This window comes from Xenopus tropicalis, chromosome 5 (assembly GCF_000004195.4).
Source record: "Xenopus tropicalis strain Nigerian chromosome 5, UCB_Xtro_10.0, whole genome shotgun sequence".
Lineage (NCBI taxonomy): Eukaryota > Metazoa > Chordata > Amphibia > Anura > Pipidae > Xenopus > Xenopus tropicalis.
In genome coordinates this window covers 36,513,647-36,532,995 of record NC_030681.2, presented here as the reverse complement: position 1 = coordinate 36,532,995, position 19,349 = coordinate 36,513,647, and the positions used below count along the sequence as shown (strand labels likewise).

The 19,349-nt window shown below is 38.3% G+C and overlaps 1 protein-coding gene across 1 annotated transcript in view; it reads left to right on the top strand.

Moving 5' to 3' along the window:
• Positions 1-681: 681 nt before the first annotated feature.
• Positions 682-19,349, top strand: part of LOC100496329 (bifunctional protein GlmU) — a 38,045-nt gene continuing 19,377 nt past the window's right edge. The window contains exons 1-2 of the mRNA XM_002939436.3: positions 682-753; positions 2,545-2,604. Of these exons, the coding sequence (XP_002939482.2) occupies positions 751-753; positions 2,545-2,604 (63 nt within the window). The 5' untranslated portion in view covers positions 682-750. The remainder of the gene's footprint in view (positions 754-2,544; positions 2,605-19,349) is intronic.

Below are 19,349 nucleotides of genomic sequence, written 5' to 3'. Positions count from 1 at the left end.
AAGTATGGCTTTAGCCCTGAGGCCTAGACATGCACAGCCTTTTTCTTCTGTCTGTAACAGTGATCATGCTGCTGGATCACTAATCCCTCTAAAAGAAAGAATGGTGGGTCAGTCAGCACCTGCAATTAGTGTTGCAGCATTAGGCATATATGGGTGTTGGGTATGGTGACATAAACCCGCATTACACCTTGCCAGACCGCGCCCCCAAACCACAGAATGTGCCCTGGGCACTGCCTATGTTTGAGAACCCAGGGCAGGGTGCAAAGTGAAGAAAACATGGTGTTTTGTACCATCTGTAAATCAGGACTGATGTTATGTTTTGATGATACTGTACTGCCAACATTATTACAGAAATACTGAATATTATAGGAAGAGTTAAAATGATTCAATCTTGCAAATCAATGATATTCTTCTGCTGCTTTATGGTCAAAATGTTGCTATGTACTATTAACAAACAAAATATAAATTCACACCAAATAATGAATCCATTTTGTCAATGCCCAAGCAAAACAAACATTACAGAATATAGATATACTAATGCTTTAAAAAAATGCTAATAAGTGCTAATAATCCACTAGGTGGTGTCCCAAATCTTTGCATTTTCATTAAATTTTGCATGTGACACCCCAGAGATTAAGGTCCCACGTCACACGCAACCTTTAGACCAGAACTAATAGCCTTTTAAAAGACAACAGCTCAGCAACAAGTGTGTGTCAAGCCAAAGTAAACGCAGACTCCGGCTCTGTAATCATGGTGAGTTAAATTGTTGTGTGTCTTGTGTGAGTAGAGTCCACCCGAGCCAACCATAGATTTAATTAAATGAGAGGCAGAGGATTATTATTTTTATCCTTTTTATTTTTATAGCACCAATATATTTTCATCTCTATTATACTGTATATGACAATTAATTAGGTACAACTTTTTTGAAGGCATAATTGGTGTCCAAGTAATGTTTATCTCTTTCACCAAGTGTTATATCACAGTAATGCAGACAGGCTGTTAACAGTCCACCATCTTTGTTTCTCACACACAGGCTAGCTCCCCAGTCTCCTCCCCTAGGCTGCAACATTCTGCCATCCTTCAAAAGCATATACCTTTATTGCACATAACACAGTTTATGCCAATAAATAACACCAATCAGGCCCGGACTGGCAATCTGTGGATTCTGGCAAATGCCAGAGGGGCTGCTGTAAGATGCCATAGGCAGTCATTATTTATTGGGCCAGTAAGTCTTTTTGGTCTCCTGTGCCAGGGCCTATTTTTAATCCCAGACCTGACACCAAGCAAAAAACTGTTGATCAAGGGAAAATAACTTGGCACCTTTCAATTTACATGGCCTCCAGTGTACTAGAGTACCAAGTAGAAACCCAAATGTGCACGACTCACGAAAACTAGGAGGAAAATACAATTATAGATGTTAAGCACCTGAAATGCCTCTAGTTTGGCTGCTTAGTGTAATTTAAATCACATGTAGCAGGTTTTTTTTTGCCAGTATCAGGTGCATCAAATGATTCCAAGCAAAGCAACTGGTTGCAGATTATAAAGGAAAACCTCTTCCCACTCTAGAACTGAATTCAGTTGGTTGCTTGAAAATCAAATGCACAATATTTCCATGTGGTGTATTGAGACAAAGGAACATGCAATTCTTGTGCAACTAAGGCTGATGCCACACGTGGTGTTTTTACGTTGCGTTTTTTCTCAGCCTAAAAACGCCGCACAAGCCACACAGCCCCTGAATATGGCATTTTTCAGCCTAGTACTGGTGACGTAGCAAATCCCGTTTCCATAGTGCAAAATAGTAAAAAATGCTGCGTATTTCAGCTAGGTCTGGCAGCTGCCTTTGTGTTTACATAGGAATAGCTTGCTGTGCAAATACTGGCGTATTTCAGCCAATGCTTGAAAAATCCGTGCTAAGGCGTTTTCTAGCGTATTTCCGCATTGTGTGGTTTGCTTCGAGTCTTTTCAAGTTATTTCTATGGATGATGATATCAGGCGTTTTTCAGCCGCTGAGAGAATTAGAAAATACGCAGTGTAAAAACGCCTCGTGTGGCATCAGTCTAACAGCTGTATCTATTTATGATACTAACAGTCAGTTTTCCTATTGTGCATATACCTGAGTGACCACCCCGACAGGGAAGGATACAACAACTTTGGCCACCCCGCCATACTACAGTAAAACTGCACCATAAACACAAAAGTACAGTATGTGAGACCTACAACTACTGAGCTTGAAAGAACAGAACTGTCTGCACTTTATGTTATTCTTTCTGTGGGGTGGGTGGCCAGTTTACTATAGTTTATACAACTATTGAGGAAGCAGACCCTCTGGGCCCCCCCGCACAGACTGCTCCCTCTATATGTATACCACTACACTTTGCTTATTGCGCTCTGCCATGTTTCTCATTTATTAGGGCAGTATTTGGATTGCCATGTACCGCTAAGGCAATGCCATAGCAATAGTAATACAAGTAGTAGGCAGTATCATACATAAAACATTTATTTGGTGTACAAAATAATCCTAAAATATTTTTTCTCTTTCTTCAGATTGCCTTCCTATGTATTGGAATGTTATTGATTGGATCTGGAGCTAATGCATTTATTCAGGTAATATGTGTCAATTTTCAAAGGTAACACATACTCCACAGATTCTTAAACTGGTTCACGGGGGACCCAGAGTTTGGGTGTCTGCTTTGCAATGCCAAGAGTAGCAGGACCTATCTTTGTTCTCCTGCAGAGGCTGAGTACATGAAATAATCTCTAGCTTAGTCTTCACATTGTGGATATGGCAGGTGTGAACTCAGCACTAAGCTCCTTGTTGTTATATTTTAGCTGCAAATAAAGAAAAGCAGAACATAGGGGCAAAATTACTCTCTACTCAGATGTTTCTGTTTCTGCACAATTACCTTGAAACATCAGTGGTAGTTGCCATAGTACTTTTCTAGTGGGATTGGGGCACAGCTTAAAATACCCTGTAATTTGGGTGGTATGTACAGGGAAGCTGTGGTTCCACTGTCAGTTTGCTGGAGAGCCAAACAATGTCATGCCCCTGGCATAGAACTTGTGCCAAAGTTGCTCAGGCAGTTATAGTATTTGTTTCCAAAGATTTGCAAAGAGGTGAATGCACAAATCAGGGATGTCCAGTGTGCTACTGTACAGCTGTTGTTGAACAATAACCAAGAGTCTTTTCTGGATATTTCATTTTAAAAACAGCTTTAGGGCTGCAGAATTGCAATATCTGAATTATATACTAAATATAGCAGAAAACAAAACAATTTAACATGATCTTAATATATCCTCATTTTATTCACCCAGGGGCCCTGTGATTATTATTATAAAAATGTAGGAGAAAAGAGCAAATGCCTTTCTGCTCTACTCCCACAAACAGTTGCTGCTGCTTCACAAGGGGTTATCACATGGGCAAATGCAAAGATAAGCTAGCCAGGCAATTTTGGAGTTAGTGGCAGTTGGGACATTACATAGAATGCTGCCTCTTCATCCAACAACAGAATCAGGCTAACAAATAAGCTCCATTGGAATGCATTGGAATGTTTCTGCACATGTACGTCCAAGGACAAAGTGGAGTCTAGCCGCAGGGCTTTAGACGTGATTTGGATGGATGTGCCAGTTGGTTCATTGCTGATCCAATTAAAGCTGTCTGTGCAGTTCAGCCCTAGAGATTGTTCAGCAGCTGTACATTACCCTGCCTGGCCATTGTGGGCATTGCAGTGATATCTCCAACCAAGACCCCAATCATTAGTATTCTCACTGGGCTGGGTGTTATCCATAATTCTCCTTGATATCGTCTTACTTTGATTTGTTCGTTAGCAGATAAATGTTGCTAGTTCTAGTCTTTCCACACTTCTTGCCTATTGCTGGTTAGAGTTTTCAATATAATCTTTGTGCATCCTTGCTAGCCGTGTCTCACCAAACAAACAGTGGTTATATTTATGAACAAATAAGACTTTTGCATTCATGTGAATAATTGCAACGTTGAATTGAGAAAAGATTAAATGCCCAGACTAACTTCAAGGCAAAAAAAGAAGAAAATCAATTTTCCCAGCCACAGAGCTTTATATAGCCTTCTTTGTTATTTTGAATCAATAGTTCTGTTCCCATGAATAGCTGAATAATCACTTTTTTGTATAGTGTTGGTATACATGTGGACTAAGTCGCTGAACCTTCGTTCGCAACACTTTTGATCATTAACAGATTCCTGCTCTTAGTCTCATTTCTCTGCGTCTTTGAATTTAAGTTACTGCCTTCAGCGGAGCAATTATACCATGCTGCGTGGCCCCTGTGCTTTGCTTAAATAAATGGATTCCTCCCATACGTATGAAAACACATGAAAAGTAATGCACAATAGGTCTTGTACATAAAATAAAACGAGTGAAACTCCCCAAAAGGGAGAAACTGATGAGATCTATGGATAGCGATGTGCTATGATTTACTGGCGAATCGGCTGATGTCCTGTTGATGCCACAATTTTACACCTAAATTATATTTTTTAAAATGAATTATTTATTCTATTAAACAGTTTTATTTATTTAATTTTTTTTTCACATATTTCCTCAATGTGTTCAATTACATGAGTAAAATGTTCATTCCAATAGATACGCATGCATCTTTTTGTCAGGATTCATTTACAAAGTGCAGGGCAGGGTGCAGTCCATAGGCATCAGAATTAATGCCATTTCCCCTATGAATACAGAGCCACCGGCATTTAGCAATGCTGTATTCCTGGAATAGGGTGCCACATAGGCGACCCCCATACCAGCCCCTTCTTGCTCTGTGCCATAGTTTTAAATGGCAGCGCCCCAGAGCACAGCGGAACAACCTGGAAGGAAAAGAACTAGCAACCTAGTGGGGGAAGTAAGTAAGTGAGTAACTGGTTGGATGAGAACAACAAGCAGAGGTGGGGGTGGCTAGATGGTCGAGCACCGTGCCTTGGCTGCCAACACAACTTAGCCTGCCACTGACTACACCAATAATGATATCATGCCACAGCCATGGACTGGTAGGCCATGCCTCATTCTAGTATCTTGTATTTTTCTCTATGATCTCTCAATATATAAAGGATGTGGGAAGTAATAAACTGCTTGTGGCCAACTTACCAGTGGGACAATAGCTGCATATGCAAGACTAAAACTGCACACTGAACCAGTAATAGCTTCACAAAAATTTAAATAAAGCAAAATGAATATACTCTTAGCACTTAATATTCCATGCCACAAATCTATAGGGCAAAGTGAAGATATAGTGACCCTTTAATGTTGGTAAGCAGCATGCAACCTACTATAGCAAATGGCTGGGATGTTGTAGTACATCAGATTTATTGTTTCTATCTATGTGGGTATTACTGTGCTCTAGGGCAAGAAATATTTTGCCCTCCAGTATATGATTTGATGTTTTCCCTTTCACCGCTTTGCTGCCCCTAGAATTAGAGGTTTAATTAGCCCCCAGTGACTTCTTTATGTTGCTGGCATTAAATATTAGTAAGTCAACTTACTATAAAAAGTTCAGAAATTTGAATTTACATACATTCTTTTCCTTCTCAGCCAAATCCTGTCCTGGATTCCTTATGTATGGTTTCTGCACTGAGAGTAATTGGATGAACCACTGATTGTTTTTTTCCCTGTGTGATTTTTCTGGCCCAAAGGGAGTACACTGCAGCACATTCCCTCTCCTGAATGGTTTGATTGACATGCGACAACTTTAATAGACTGGATGCCTTCCTAGTCATTGTAGCGATCAGACTTTAGCCACTTCGGCTAATTGCTGGATATTCTCCCAACACCAAGCAGCAAAAATAAAAAACATACATTCAATATTCTGCATAATTACGTGGCTAATTGTAGGGACAGGACTGCTCAGCAAAGCGTGACAGACATACCAGGCTCTTCACCTCTAGGTCGCAGGTCGTAATGACATAGTCATTAACATTTGAAAACCAGTTGGAAGCCCCATGGCCCATGGACTTCCATTAGTTGAACACTGACATCTGTGATCACACCAAAGCTATTATCACAGGAGATCATTAGCAAATCAGTAGGGACAGAATGGCAGAATGTTGCAATGCTTTATGTGGGGAATGGGTAAACAGTTATACAAATTGATTTTTTTTTTTTACGCATCACAACATGATTCAGAAACAGTGGTGCCATATTCATAGAACAACAGAGGTAATACCCCCTTTATGCAGGTCATACAGCTAGGAGGGGATTGTAAAGTGAGGGGTACTTTACTTATGGAAAGTAATTGACATCATTACTCTTCAATTATAATTGATGATATGCCTCATTTACTAGTGCAAGTGCAAGTGCGGTCATGTTAAAATGGACACAGATATTGTGCATATTGACACCATTGGTTAAAGGTACATACTTGTGTCCAATAGTACACTTCCTTATAGTTGCACTAAGCACATGCCCCGTCTGCTGTAATGAATCGTGCATTACTGCCCCTTTTGATTTTGGGGAGCCCTGGGATTACTGCTACTCGTACCAGGGGCCCATTCTACCCCTAGTAACCTGTGGGACATTGCCGTCAGAGGCAAAATTCCCAACTTGCCTCATGGCAGCAGCACCCCTTACTCCATGGGGCAGATTTACTAACGTTCATATTTTTTTGCACTAAAACTTGATTTTTTTGTGTAAAAAATGCAAATTTTGTGCCATTCATTCAAAACCACAAAATGCGAATGTAAAACTATACCATAAAAGCTGTCACGGTCATGTAGAAGTCAATGGCAGTTGCCCTAGGCATATTGTAGCAATCTTTATTTAGGTTTTAGAGGTTTTCAGGTTTTTTTTTTCGTTTGTAAGTCCATGAAAGTTCTTACCAAAACGTAAGAACCTTGTATGGTTTTCATGTTCTTTTAGGTTTCGTTCTGCATTTTAATTCATTTAATTCATTTATGAATTTATTTATTTTATATTCAGATTTTTGAAAAAATGACTAGACATTTATGATTTTAGCAGAAAACTGTGATTCCATGCTTCCCATAGTGGGTTCCGTCAATAGCTGCAACAAATTTGCAGCAAAGAGTTACGTGCTATTGGAATTCTGACACCACGCTAGAAACAATGCAATCCCCAATCCCAATTTGCCACTCAGATTTTGTAGGAATTTTGAGGAAAATACTGCATTGTGGATAATAAAACATAATGATTTTTGCTGTGCCATGTGTACATAAATGTGCCTTACAATTTACACGTTAGTCTTAGCACTTGTATTCATTCCATTTTCAAAGTTTTTTATAAGTAGCCCCAAGATTGTCACCTACAGTACAGAATAAGTTTCACTATTTTCTAATATATCAAGGAAAACGTTTTTCTCTTGAAATGGGTTTTTAGCTTTGCATTGCTGTCCTACACATACAATTCTGTCTCCATTTAATTGTCATAATATTTATGTTACTTAGGGTATGAGGGCTGTAATTTTTCTATTATGCAAATTGTAGGGTAAATGTATCTGCTGAAAGAAAGGGCAGCTGAAAGTGTAAAAAGCCTTTCAGACAAGCAAGTACCGAGTTGTATTTGTTTCTCTAATGAATGGTAAACTTAAATGGGATGCGCAGCGTCCAAAAAAAGCAGTGGATATAAATAATGAATCTATAGCTTTCCTTAACAAAGCACTATTATACTATCATTTAGTTTTTAGCAAAGAATACAAATACAGGTATAGGACCCATTATCCAGAATGCTCGGGACTAAGGGTATTCCGGATAAGGGGTCTTTCCGTAATTTGGATCTCCATACCTTAAGTCTACTTAAAGATCAATACATCATGAAATAAACCCCATAGGACTGTTTTGCATCCAATAAAGATTATTTATATCTTATTTGGGAACAATTACAAGGTGCTGTTTTATTACTACAGAGAAAAAGGAAATCAGTTTTAAAATTCTGTATTATTTGATTAAAATGGAGTCTATGGGAAACAGGTTTTCCGTAATTCAGGGCTTTCTGGCTAACGGGTTTCCGGATAAGGGATCCTATACCTGTACCTACTTTGAAATGTCTCATTAATCAGCATTTATGATTACTGATAATGAGTCAATACCCGCTGCTAACACAGACTCAAAATAAATTCAAACTCTTGCCCTCTACACTCCTAATTCCCTCCCCCCCCATATTTACACCCTTACTTTCTTGCCTAGTTGACTTAAAGTATACATGACCCCCTATTACCAGAGTTCTTCTTCATCTCATGCACTCTTTCCAACCAAAATTCTCATACCCTGCTCTGCTTGTGTTTTGGCTCCTTCACACAAAATCTTTTTCCAAGTATTAGCCAATAAAATGTGGAAGCTAAAATAAATAAGCTAAAAATTCTGAGGAAAAAAATATACACATACAAATACACATACAAATACACACACAAACACATATAAATACACACACAAACACATATAGGGAACTAATTATACAAATAATCTTCTAAAAAAAGATTTTTCTAAAAATGTTTATATTTATATCAGATTTTCAAGGACAAACAAATCAGAAGACATTTTACGTAGATCGCTATTCTTGCACAATGAATATTATTAGGGGAACTATCACAAAAATAAATATTTAATATACGTTCCATTTTGCTAAAATAAGAAACTTTTTAAATATAATAATCAAGTTTATCTTCACTATCCCTCATCTGTTTCTTTCCATTCTGTCTTCTTGCAGGAGTTAGTTTTTGATTGACAGATCCAATATATCTTTTTGGGGGTCTCCCTTTTCTAGCAGATATATTAGAGGTATCTCAAATAACTGACTCTAGCACAAACAATATCTAACAAAATAACTGACTTTGGCACAAATCCTACATGTAGAGAGTGAGTATTTCTTGTGATTCTAAAATAGTAAGCTCCAATACATCTTCTAGGCAAAAGGAGCCCCCCCCCCAAAGACTGTATTAGACCTGTCATTCAAAATTAGACTCCCAGCTCCTGCATGGAGAGAGAATGAAGAGAGACAGATGCTATAATGTTGTGAAGAGTAACTTGATTATCTCAAAAATGAGTCAGAATGTTTAATTGATTATATTTAGAAAATGTCTGATTTTAATATGATGAAGCTTATATAAAATTTTCATTTTTGTGATAGTTCCCCTTTAACATTTTACTGGTTTATTTTATAGGCATTTTTATCACATCATTAATCCAATCATTATGCTGTCTTGTATGTATAAAAAAGACCTGACTACCTCTAATGAGATGCAGCTAAAATGTTTTGCCATAATCCCTGTGTTTGCAGAAGTAATTAGTGATGTCATTATGGATGGTATGTAATACTGTATCAGAGATCAATAATGGTTGTAATTACATGTGATTCTATAAAGGATGTCTTTGCTTATACAACTGCATTGATTATAAAAATGTCAATTGGAAATCGTTTGGGGTGACATACTGCAACTATAGCATTTTCCTTAAAATAATAATACATTTAATTTGTATAAATAATATAATAGTGCCATTAAGTATTTTCTAACTTAACACATCTAAACACACACTTAACATATAACTTACTTGTTATGCCAACCATAATGTTCAACCATAAATGTACCTGTAATGTCTTTTAAATAGAAATACTCTCAGAAGCTAGTCTTCTTTTTTATGTATGGATTTTCTAAGGCTTTACTTTTTTACAATGCTAAGTCTCTTTACATTTTATATGTACAATTTCCTTTCAATTTCTCTTTTATTTATGTTCTACCTTTTATCATCCTGAAATTTCGATTTTGTTTGTTGCAATAGTGAAAGTCACTACTATCCAGAAAGCTGACTGATCCCCAAGTAATCCTGCTCAGCCAAGTAAATGATCTAGCCTCACTAGAGTGGCGAGGACTCTGATATCTACAGTATGTTATTTGCCTATGCTAAGAAATGTATTACTATGCAGTGGAAAGACCTAAGCCCCCCAAAAAGATCTTTCCGGATAAATGTAGTAGACCAAGCTCTGTCTTTATATAAATTGATCTACACCAGGCATGGCTGCCCTGATAAGTACAGTTGGTCACCCTGGGTAGAATTGCATCATTATTTCTTAGGTCATCCTTATACTTATCCAATTCTAGGGTACAAGCTCCCCCTCTCAGATAATGACACCCCTAGTGTTGACCTCCTAAAGAAAGAACTGCCAACACAGAAGATATTGGGAACACTTGCTTGAGTACCATTTTTATTTTTTATTTTCTTTCTGTTCTAGTTTCTAAACAAATGAACAAGTTTATTACACTTTGTTTGAATCTAATGTAAAATGTTGAGCTTGTCGCGCAAGACCAAATGTCATATTATAGAAACTTGCTGTAAAAGAATCGCGTTTTTGTGTACTGTTTCAAATATTCCAAATAAATCATATTGTTAGAAAAAGGAAAGCTGACCTATGACAGAACCAGAACTTTTTATTTTTTAACTTACCTTTCTATTGTGGCATTAACATTTGCCCCTATTCCTTTTGAAGTGCTGTGTGGCCTCTGTGCACATTGTTTTTTTAACATCCAGCTCAGAGGGCAAAATGCAAAAATGGGGAACATGGTAAATTATGGGTAACAAACAATGCACTTTGCATCTGTGTTTCCACTGTTTACTTTCCCCCTTTAGTCAGTATTAGATCACAATAACTCGGAAACAAATAAGTTATCAGAATTGTAAAAAAGCAAAAATAATATTTTATTGGGACCACAAGTCTATTTCCTGCATATGAAACGTGAAGAGATGATTCCTGCATGACCTTGATAGTGGCTTCAATGATATCACCACGTGCTAAAGCTTAAACAAGGCAAAAGACATATCAAGGCATGTTTTAAATACTATCTGTACGTGCCCATTTAAAGATAAAAGGAGCTTAACCATTAGCTTTTATTAGGTAGCTATTTTTCACCCTCATAAAATCTAGAGTACAATAGCAAATATATCTTGAGTGCTGCAATAAAAAATAAAGGTAAGAAACTATGCGGGGACATAAAGATGTATTATTCAATATTTAGTATCATTTATTTCACTGGTGTAGACAGCCTATTTATCCATTTCAGCAAATTGTACTGAATATATTGCAATCAATATAAATATAGATACTGTATATAGGTATGTAAACAATTCAGAAGTGATACAAAACTTTTTGCATTTGATTAAAACTTATTTTGTGCAACACATCAGTTTCCATTTTGGTCTTCTTGGAACCACATTGGACATGGCATAATTTAATTCTATCTCATACTGAAAATAGAAGCGCCGGAAACAATTTTTTAGCAACTGCTGTAAAGTCATAGGTCTTATGATGTAATGTGTCTTTGTCTGAATTTATGGCTAGATGGATTAATGTCATTTGAAAAAACTATTTCATCTTTAATATTTTTTAGTGTGTGTAACTATGAGCTGTGGTCTGGGATGTCTATCTATCTATCTATCTATCTATCTATCTATCTATCATCGATCTATCTATTTATCTATCCATCTATCTATCTATCTATCTATTAATCTATCTATCATCGATCTATCTATCATCTATCTATCTATCTATCTATCTATCTATCATCTAGCATCAAGCATCTATTATCTCTAGCTCTCTCTGTCTATCTTCATTCCATTTATCATATGGCTATTATCTATGTTTGTAATTTATTACAATTACTCCCTCATATTGGAGCCGCATGTATTCCAATTTACAGCTCTCAGGAGCCCATCAATATAGATAGCAAACACAGTGGCTTCTGGGGGTTTAAGGTGATCCTGGAGCATAGACAGCCCATGGTTTGGGGCTAAAAATCATCTGCTGAGGGGCCTAATACCTTCCAGTCCTGGAGAAGCATTCAGCCAATAAGGATTGAGGTTATGTTTGCGCCTGATTCTGGCCTTTGCAGAAAGACTAGAGCCATAACCTTAAATATTCAAGGATCTCTAATCTGCAACTGCTTGTATCCTACAGTGACACTGTGATCTTATTTGTGAGCAGTACTGTTGGATGCAACTGGAATTCAGGTTCATTGATGTCATTTAGAATATTGTAACATTACAACATTATTAAAAATAAATTCACAAAGTCAGGCTGTTGCAGGAAAAGCCACTATAGAGACCAAGCCTAACATCATCCATAGGAAAACAATTTGGTTGCTCTTTTTCTTTCTACGTTTTTGGGTAATGACTGGTTTCAGTTTTTTCTCCTGTCTGTCTGCAACAAAACCATCAGAGAGAAAAATGGAGGGCTGCTTTTTATTTGTGCAGATCTCAGGCCGAGATAAAGAGGCAGCAAAACAGGTGACTCGGAATTAGCAGTGAGGTGTAAGGGCTGCATTGGGTTCTGTGAAAGGCATTAGGCTGAAAGTTAGAGCCCATGTGTCTCTGCTTGCTGCTAGTCTGTGCCAGGAGACAATCAAACCATAAGGGTCATTTTCTGCATGAACTAACCTTTTCCTCTCTTTGGGTTTGAAGCCTTTGTTGACAATGAGATGCTCAGTAGGAACATTAAATTAACACTTCATATTCGTGGCTGTAAATTTACTGGCAGACTGAGGAAATGTCACCAAACAAATACTTCATCATTTCTGCTTCATTTAGCTTGTGAATGGGGACACTCTCACCTGCAGAGAAAAGAGGTCAGGCCAAACGGGGATAATTTTAATCAGACTCTCAGACTGGTCTTTAGTTGTAGTGGATTGAGTTGCATTCTGTGCTTAACGTAAAGGTGAGATTGAGGTGAGAGCAAGCAAATAGATAATAAGTACTCTGCGGAATATTTAAAAGACCTCATTGTGGTAACTACGGAATAGAGTCACGCTTTAATCGGTTGCCATGGAGACCAAAAGGCCTAAAGATTGTTAATTTTAATCACTTGGAAAGGAAACCATGTTGCAATCTTAATAAGGATGTCTGATTTGTGTAAAACCTTTAAAAAAATGGCAAAGGAAGTTTTTTTCTCCTTTTTGCTATGAAAATAATGATGGCAGATGCCCTTGCTTTCATTAAACGCATCCTCTCTTCATCCCAATTGAAGATCTTATAAAAGAGAAGCAACAACTAATTATGTTCCCAGACTCACTCAGTATGTTACAGACATTCCAAGGAGATATATCCACAGAATACAGCAATCTGCAGCAGGGTTGGACTTAGAGGGCCTTGGTCCCTGGCAATACAAGAAGGCTGGACCCCCATTTGGTGGTGGTGGTTAGGGGGTTCATAAATCAGACATGTCTAATTTGCAGACCTCCAGTGGGTTGTAGGGAGTTGTAGTACATAAACAGCTGGAGGGCTGTAGAATGTAGAATGCTGAAATACATAACAGTTGCTGCACAGTAAAATGTGCCCTTTTACATTAAGCAATATCTAAATCCCCAAGTTGGAACAACATGTTTTTTTTTTTAATAACATTTTATGCTTTTTTTTTAATGAATTGCCTTTCTTTTTTTTTGAAAGGTGTATTTTATTGATTTTCATACAAACAAAAACATAAAATAACACATTTAACATTACAATAAAAAATTATGTTGGTCTTTCTTATTCAGGTCTATCTTTAAGGTTTGTTACAGACATTAGAGTAGGTACAACATTACAAAGTATGAGCGTGAGTCTGGCAACAGTTACGGGATATTGAATCCATCATTCTACTGAGCTGAGGTGATCAAGATGTGGTAGAGGGAAGTGGGGAGACACCGGGGGTTTTACAGTGTACATGGGAGTGAAATCCTCTAATTTCCCTCTAGGTCGCACCAAGGGCCCCAAACTCTATCAAATTTGTCGGGTGCGCCCCTGTTCTCATATGTGAGCTTATAGAGAGGAGCAACGGTATTCACTAGATTTTTCCAGGCTGTAACGGTAGGGAGGGTAGAGCCCATCCAGTGCATTGCAACAGTTTTTTTTGCATAGAACAGTAGTATTCTGTAACGTATCCGGGAGTTGTTTTGAGCAATTATACTGTCTAGGACTCCTAGCAAGCAGGTTTCAGGAGCAGTCACTGTAGGGAAGGGTAAGTTATCTGATAGATATTTAATTACTGCTGACCAGAATTTGGCGATGTGGGGGCATGACCAGATCATGTGAAAAAAGTTAGCTGGGTTTGCTGCACATCTTGGGCAGTTGGCAGTTGGGGTGCGGCCCATCTGGTGTAACCTTAGTGGTGTAATATATAGGTGGTGAAAGGTTTTGTACTGTATTAACCTATCTCTGGTAGATATAAGATAGTTGTACATTGTGTCTGTTGCCTCTTCCCAATCGTCTTGGGTGAGTGCTGGTATTTGCGAAGTCCACCATATTTGTGTGGTGTGAAAGGGTTTGGGGCCTGTTGAGAGTAGGTTCTGGTATAGAGTTGAGGTAATCTTTACTGGGTTGCTAGTTTGTAGAGTAGTCTCCACTGCTAAGGAGGTGAGCTGGGGGGTGAGAGTGGCAAATTGGTCCCTGAACACTGATCGTAACTGCAAATATTTGTAAAAGGGGAGAGTAGGTTGTTGAGCTTTCTCTCGGATTTGTGCATGTGTTGGGAAGGTTGAGTGTTCTGTGAGGTCTCCCAGATATTTAATGTTGTGGCGAGGCCAATATATGAAGTCGGGTAGCGACCTAAATTGTGGTAAGTATTGATTGCCCCAGAGTGGAAGTCTAGACGTAAGTAGGGGTGGCGGGTGTTTGAGCAGTGTAAGTGCTATGGTCCAGGCTTTATGCGGGATAGTTAGAGTTGTTGGTAGTGGGGCTGTATCCTTAAGATGTCGGTATGGAAAGTTGCTCAATCCTTCCAGGGAGCCAAGTATTGTTGCCTGAAGCTGCAGATTTGGGTTGTAAGGGTCATGAATGAAGCACCAGTGTAGGTAGTGTATTTGTGAGGCTAAGAAGTAATGATAGAAGTGCGGGAGGGCAAGGCCTCCTTCAGCTAGAGGAGCGCATAGTTTTGTCCAGGCCATTCTGGGGGGTCGGTTATTCCAAATAAATGGTAGGATAATTTGGTTAAGTTTCTTAAAAAAGGTTTTAGGAATAAAAATTGGGGAATTGTGTAGTATGTATAGAAACTTGGGAAGATATATCATTTTTATTATATTTATGCGGCCCCAGAGTGAAAGTGGTAATTTGGACCATTGGGTCAGTCGGGTTTTGAGATCTGATAGTAAGGGGTCTAGGTTAAGTGATATGTAGTTAGTAGGATCTACAGTTATCCAGACTCCTAGATATTTAAATTGGTTGGCCCACTTTAAGGGTATATTGGGTATTACTGGCTGTGGTTGGAGAGGGTCTATGGGGCAAAGGATTGACTTATCCCAGTTGATCCGCAGACCGGAGAAGTGTCCAAATTTGTCCACTTGCTGCAGCAGAGAGGTCAATGAATTGCCTTTCTGCTACCTACATCAAGCTTGCAACTAAATATGCTCTCAGATCCACTGTAAGGCCACACTTTTATTTTTATATTAATACCCATGTATTGTACAACGCTGTGGTATATGCTGTCATTTTATAAATACATAGTGATAATAATAATAATAATAATAATGTCCTCTCCTATTTATCTTCAGTTGTTACTTAAAAATCCACAGATTGGTTTATGGGGAAAGTAAGTCCTAGCAACCAAATGCTGTGTAATGTCAAGGGTGTACATTCTGCACCACCTCTAGAAACCCTTAGCAACAAAATCAGAAGCTATCATTTGCTGGTGACCACTGTGAACACAAACATCTGATTGGTTGCTATGGTTTACTAGCTTAGGGGTGGAAACTTTACTTACATTACCCCCCTAGTCATTTCAGTTACATACATATATACACCATTGGCGAAAACCAGACCCCCTGCCTTCTGTTTCCTCTATGTGTGTGTGCTGACATTCATGGGATTAGCACACACAGAAGATACTGGGTTTGTTTTGTGGCCATGATTCACAGAGTATTCTGATTGCTGCTACTTCTGGAGCTTTGAGGCTATTCTCATAGACGGCAAGGGAGGGTGATTCATGATGCTTTAGCTTGCATTTTTACTACTAAAAAAAACAACGGACAAAGCACCTGATATTGCCCTGTGTAGCATGGTCTGCAACTGCATTGGCCCACGCAGCAGTTTTGAATTGCTGCTAAAATATAGATTCATAGTGCCATTTTGCATTTATATCCACATGCCTTGCAAGTATATGATCCATTTTAACACAAGGCAACACATTACAATGGAAATTCATAAGTAAATCCTTTTGTGTATTATACCATAGACCATTATATAATTTACTGCAGTTTAAATGGATATGAAACATACAAAATAGCTAAGAGATAATTAAATAAAATTCAGCAAATTCAACATTGGGGTATTGACTTAAAGTTTTCCTGTCGGCAACATTTTGCTTGCCAGGGACACTGTACCACATTGCTAGGTTTTCTTAGTTTTTAATGTGGCTGTGGGAGAGTTGAGCCAGTGTTGTGTTGAAATTAGCCTACCAGGTGGTCCACAAAAGTAGACACAGCGTGTCAAGTAAACTGAAAGGCTGAGAATCTTTGCAGTTCGCTGACTGCTGTAGAGCCTGGCAAAGGGTGCATGCTGTGGGGTGGCACTGATGCAGCTATTGAGGTCCCAGGGAATTCTGTGTCAGGCTTGGTTTACTACAATCAGAGCAGTGATTAAACTTCTTTTGATCACAGGTTTAGTTTGCAGCCTATCAGGGGAGTGGGAGAGTTGGGATCCATATTAATGTCTTGCAGTGGGCCCACATAATTTCCCAGAGAGTCGCAAGGTCAGGTTTGTATTTAGTTAGCTGTAATGATCTCGTTAGGGATCTGAATGGACCACCGTCCAAGTCCTTTCAGGGATATGAGCGTGCCTCTCCTCCCCCCTTCTCTCCCTGCGATGTGTGGGCTTACACAGGACATGAACTGTGATTAATGGACTTCCAGTGCTTAATATTTTGCAAAACAGAATTAAACAAGGAGAGCTGAGGACAATTGGAACTGGACTCAGAAAGGGCAGGAGGTTGCTGTAAACAGAACCAGTACAATCCAAGCTCAAGGAATTAACTAAGATGGAGGTATACAATGGCACAGCTGGTAACTGGCAGGGAGCCCGTCCTGGGAGAAAGCTCAATTGCTGTGTCCAGGTGGTCAGGCTGTGCTGGCCCTTTTAACTTTGTAAGTCTTCAAACAAAATGGCAGGGGGAGAGAAAAGACTACACTTGCAGTGGGTAGAAAAAGACAAAGGGAAACCATTGAGCAGAAGTAAGAAAGAGATTATACAGCAAAGAAAGTGACATGCTGATAATAGAAAACACGTTCAATAGTAGTAATCCTTGACATACACAAAATATGAATACTTTTTTCCCCTGAATTTAGATGAACTTTCACTTTTATAGTGAAATGAGAGTGCCTGCTTCGGTGAGTGTGCACTTAACTCACTATACAACAACAATCAAAAAAACTAAGAGTTTCAAGTTCATGGTTTTGACCCTACCAACGTGCTCTGACAGACAGCCACGGAAAGAGGAGAGATAAAGACATCCCAGGCTGGAGTTTTTGTGGATTAATCTAACATTTTCTGCCATGCTGACAAAATGATTTATGGGCACTTACAGTAATGAATGGTTCTTTGTGATGGAAGAGCCTTGTAGAATAGTTGGCAATCCTGCATTTTAGATATTTACAGACAGTTTGTTTCTGTGCCCAATGTATTGTTGCATTTTCTCTGTCCAACCATTGCACTGCCAATATTTCTTACCTTCTGAAGAAAATGCCTTGTAGATAAAGTTTCTGTCATACTATTCTTCAGTTATATCGTTATTGAATAGTCAAAGAACGTGTTTGTGGTGGATTTACATCCTTTAGAAATCCAATAGCAACTGGAGATTATTTGCTGTGTTAATATCCTGCTTGGTGAATACAGGATCACAGCATACTATTTTCTTCTTTTTATTGTTATTTTGGTTTATGATGCTACATTGTATTACACATTACTGTAGCACAAAATGAATACACAACTGCAGGAATAAAATTTATTTTTAACGATCTTATTAGAGTCCAGGTTCTCAGCCCTCTCTGTGCAATTCACTTACTTACTAATCAGCCTTTTATTGTGACATTTATATTGTTGATCCCTAAGCTCAGGTAAGTGACAGCAGCACAGAGCATGTGCAGAGAATCAGCAGAAACAAAGATGGGGGGCTACTGGGGCATCTTTGGAGGCACAGATCTTCCCTGCTAAAGGGCTGTGGTTTCCTTGGGCTGGTACAGGAGCACAAAATATAAAGTACAAGGTTTCTAGCCTACTTCTTTAGTTAGGCTTTGGTTCTCCTTTAAATAAACTCATAAGTGAGGAGTTTAGTACTTAAGAGACTATAAGGCTTCAAGATGGAGAAATAAGGCTAACAGAATTACTTATTAGGTAAGGTCTTGTTGAATAGCATGTAAAGGTTAGCAGTTCCTATATTATTGAAAGAAATCATCTATAAATGGTGGATTGCTTATTTTAATTAATTGGAACAGATTATACAGAATTTGTAAAACTCATATGTTCAACTCACAGAAAAAAGCATGAAAAACCATACAGAGTGTATATATCCCTTTAAGAAAAGGTCTTTATCACTCAAAACATTTAGCTTTTGGAAAATATTTCAGAAGAAAGATGTTTTTTGTTCTCAAGAATGGGAAACTCCGTTGTTTTGTTACTGCAATACCATACCTCTGATCTCTGCTTCATGAATTCATGAATGCAATGGGGTCAATAGCATGGGATCTCCTAGCTCACCTCTTGCTTATACTGAGGGGTTTATCTGCTCCTTCTTACAAACAACATAATATAAAGCTGTTCCAATTGCATCTAATGAGGAGGCATATCTGTGTCACAACCATTCATAATTGATTTTTTTGGGGATATTTCATGCATACACACAGTGAACTTTGGACATGGGCAGAGGTATAATTGAAAACCTTTGCACCCTGCACCCTGCACCCTGCATAGCTAGGGCAACTGAAAACCATAATTCACTTTTTTTTATGTTGCTCCAGTGAAAGGTATCTGATCTACAGAAAGCATTGTATACAATTGAATTGCTCATGAAGTAAGGGATTAGGTATCAATGTAGTCTCACTGTGTATCACAATTCATATGGCTCTACACAATATATTTCGAAAACTCCCAAACTGCTTTTTGTGTCCATGTAAAAGAAAAACCTATGCACACTTGTATAACATGCTCTTGACTTTGATCATCCTTCTACTTCTATTCTAATCCCTGAATATTCACCTAAAAAGCCCTTTACCTTGTAACCAATGTCTAAAGCTTACTCTGGCTCAAGCATTCTTGACTTCTGTTGAGATTCTTTGACCTTCAATGCTGCTTAATAGAGCCCTGGGTTTCTTGACATTTATTTAAGCTCATGAATTCAAAAGGAATTATATTTGCTATTCTAAACCTTTAT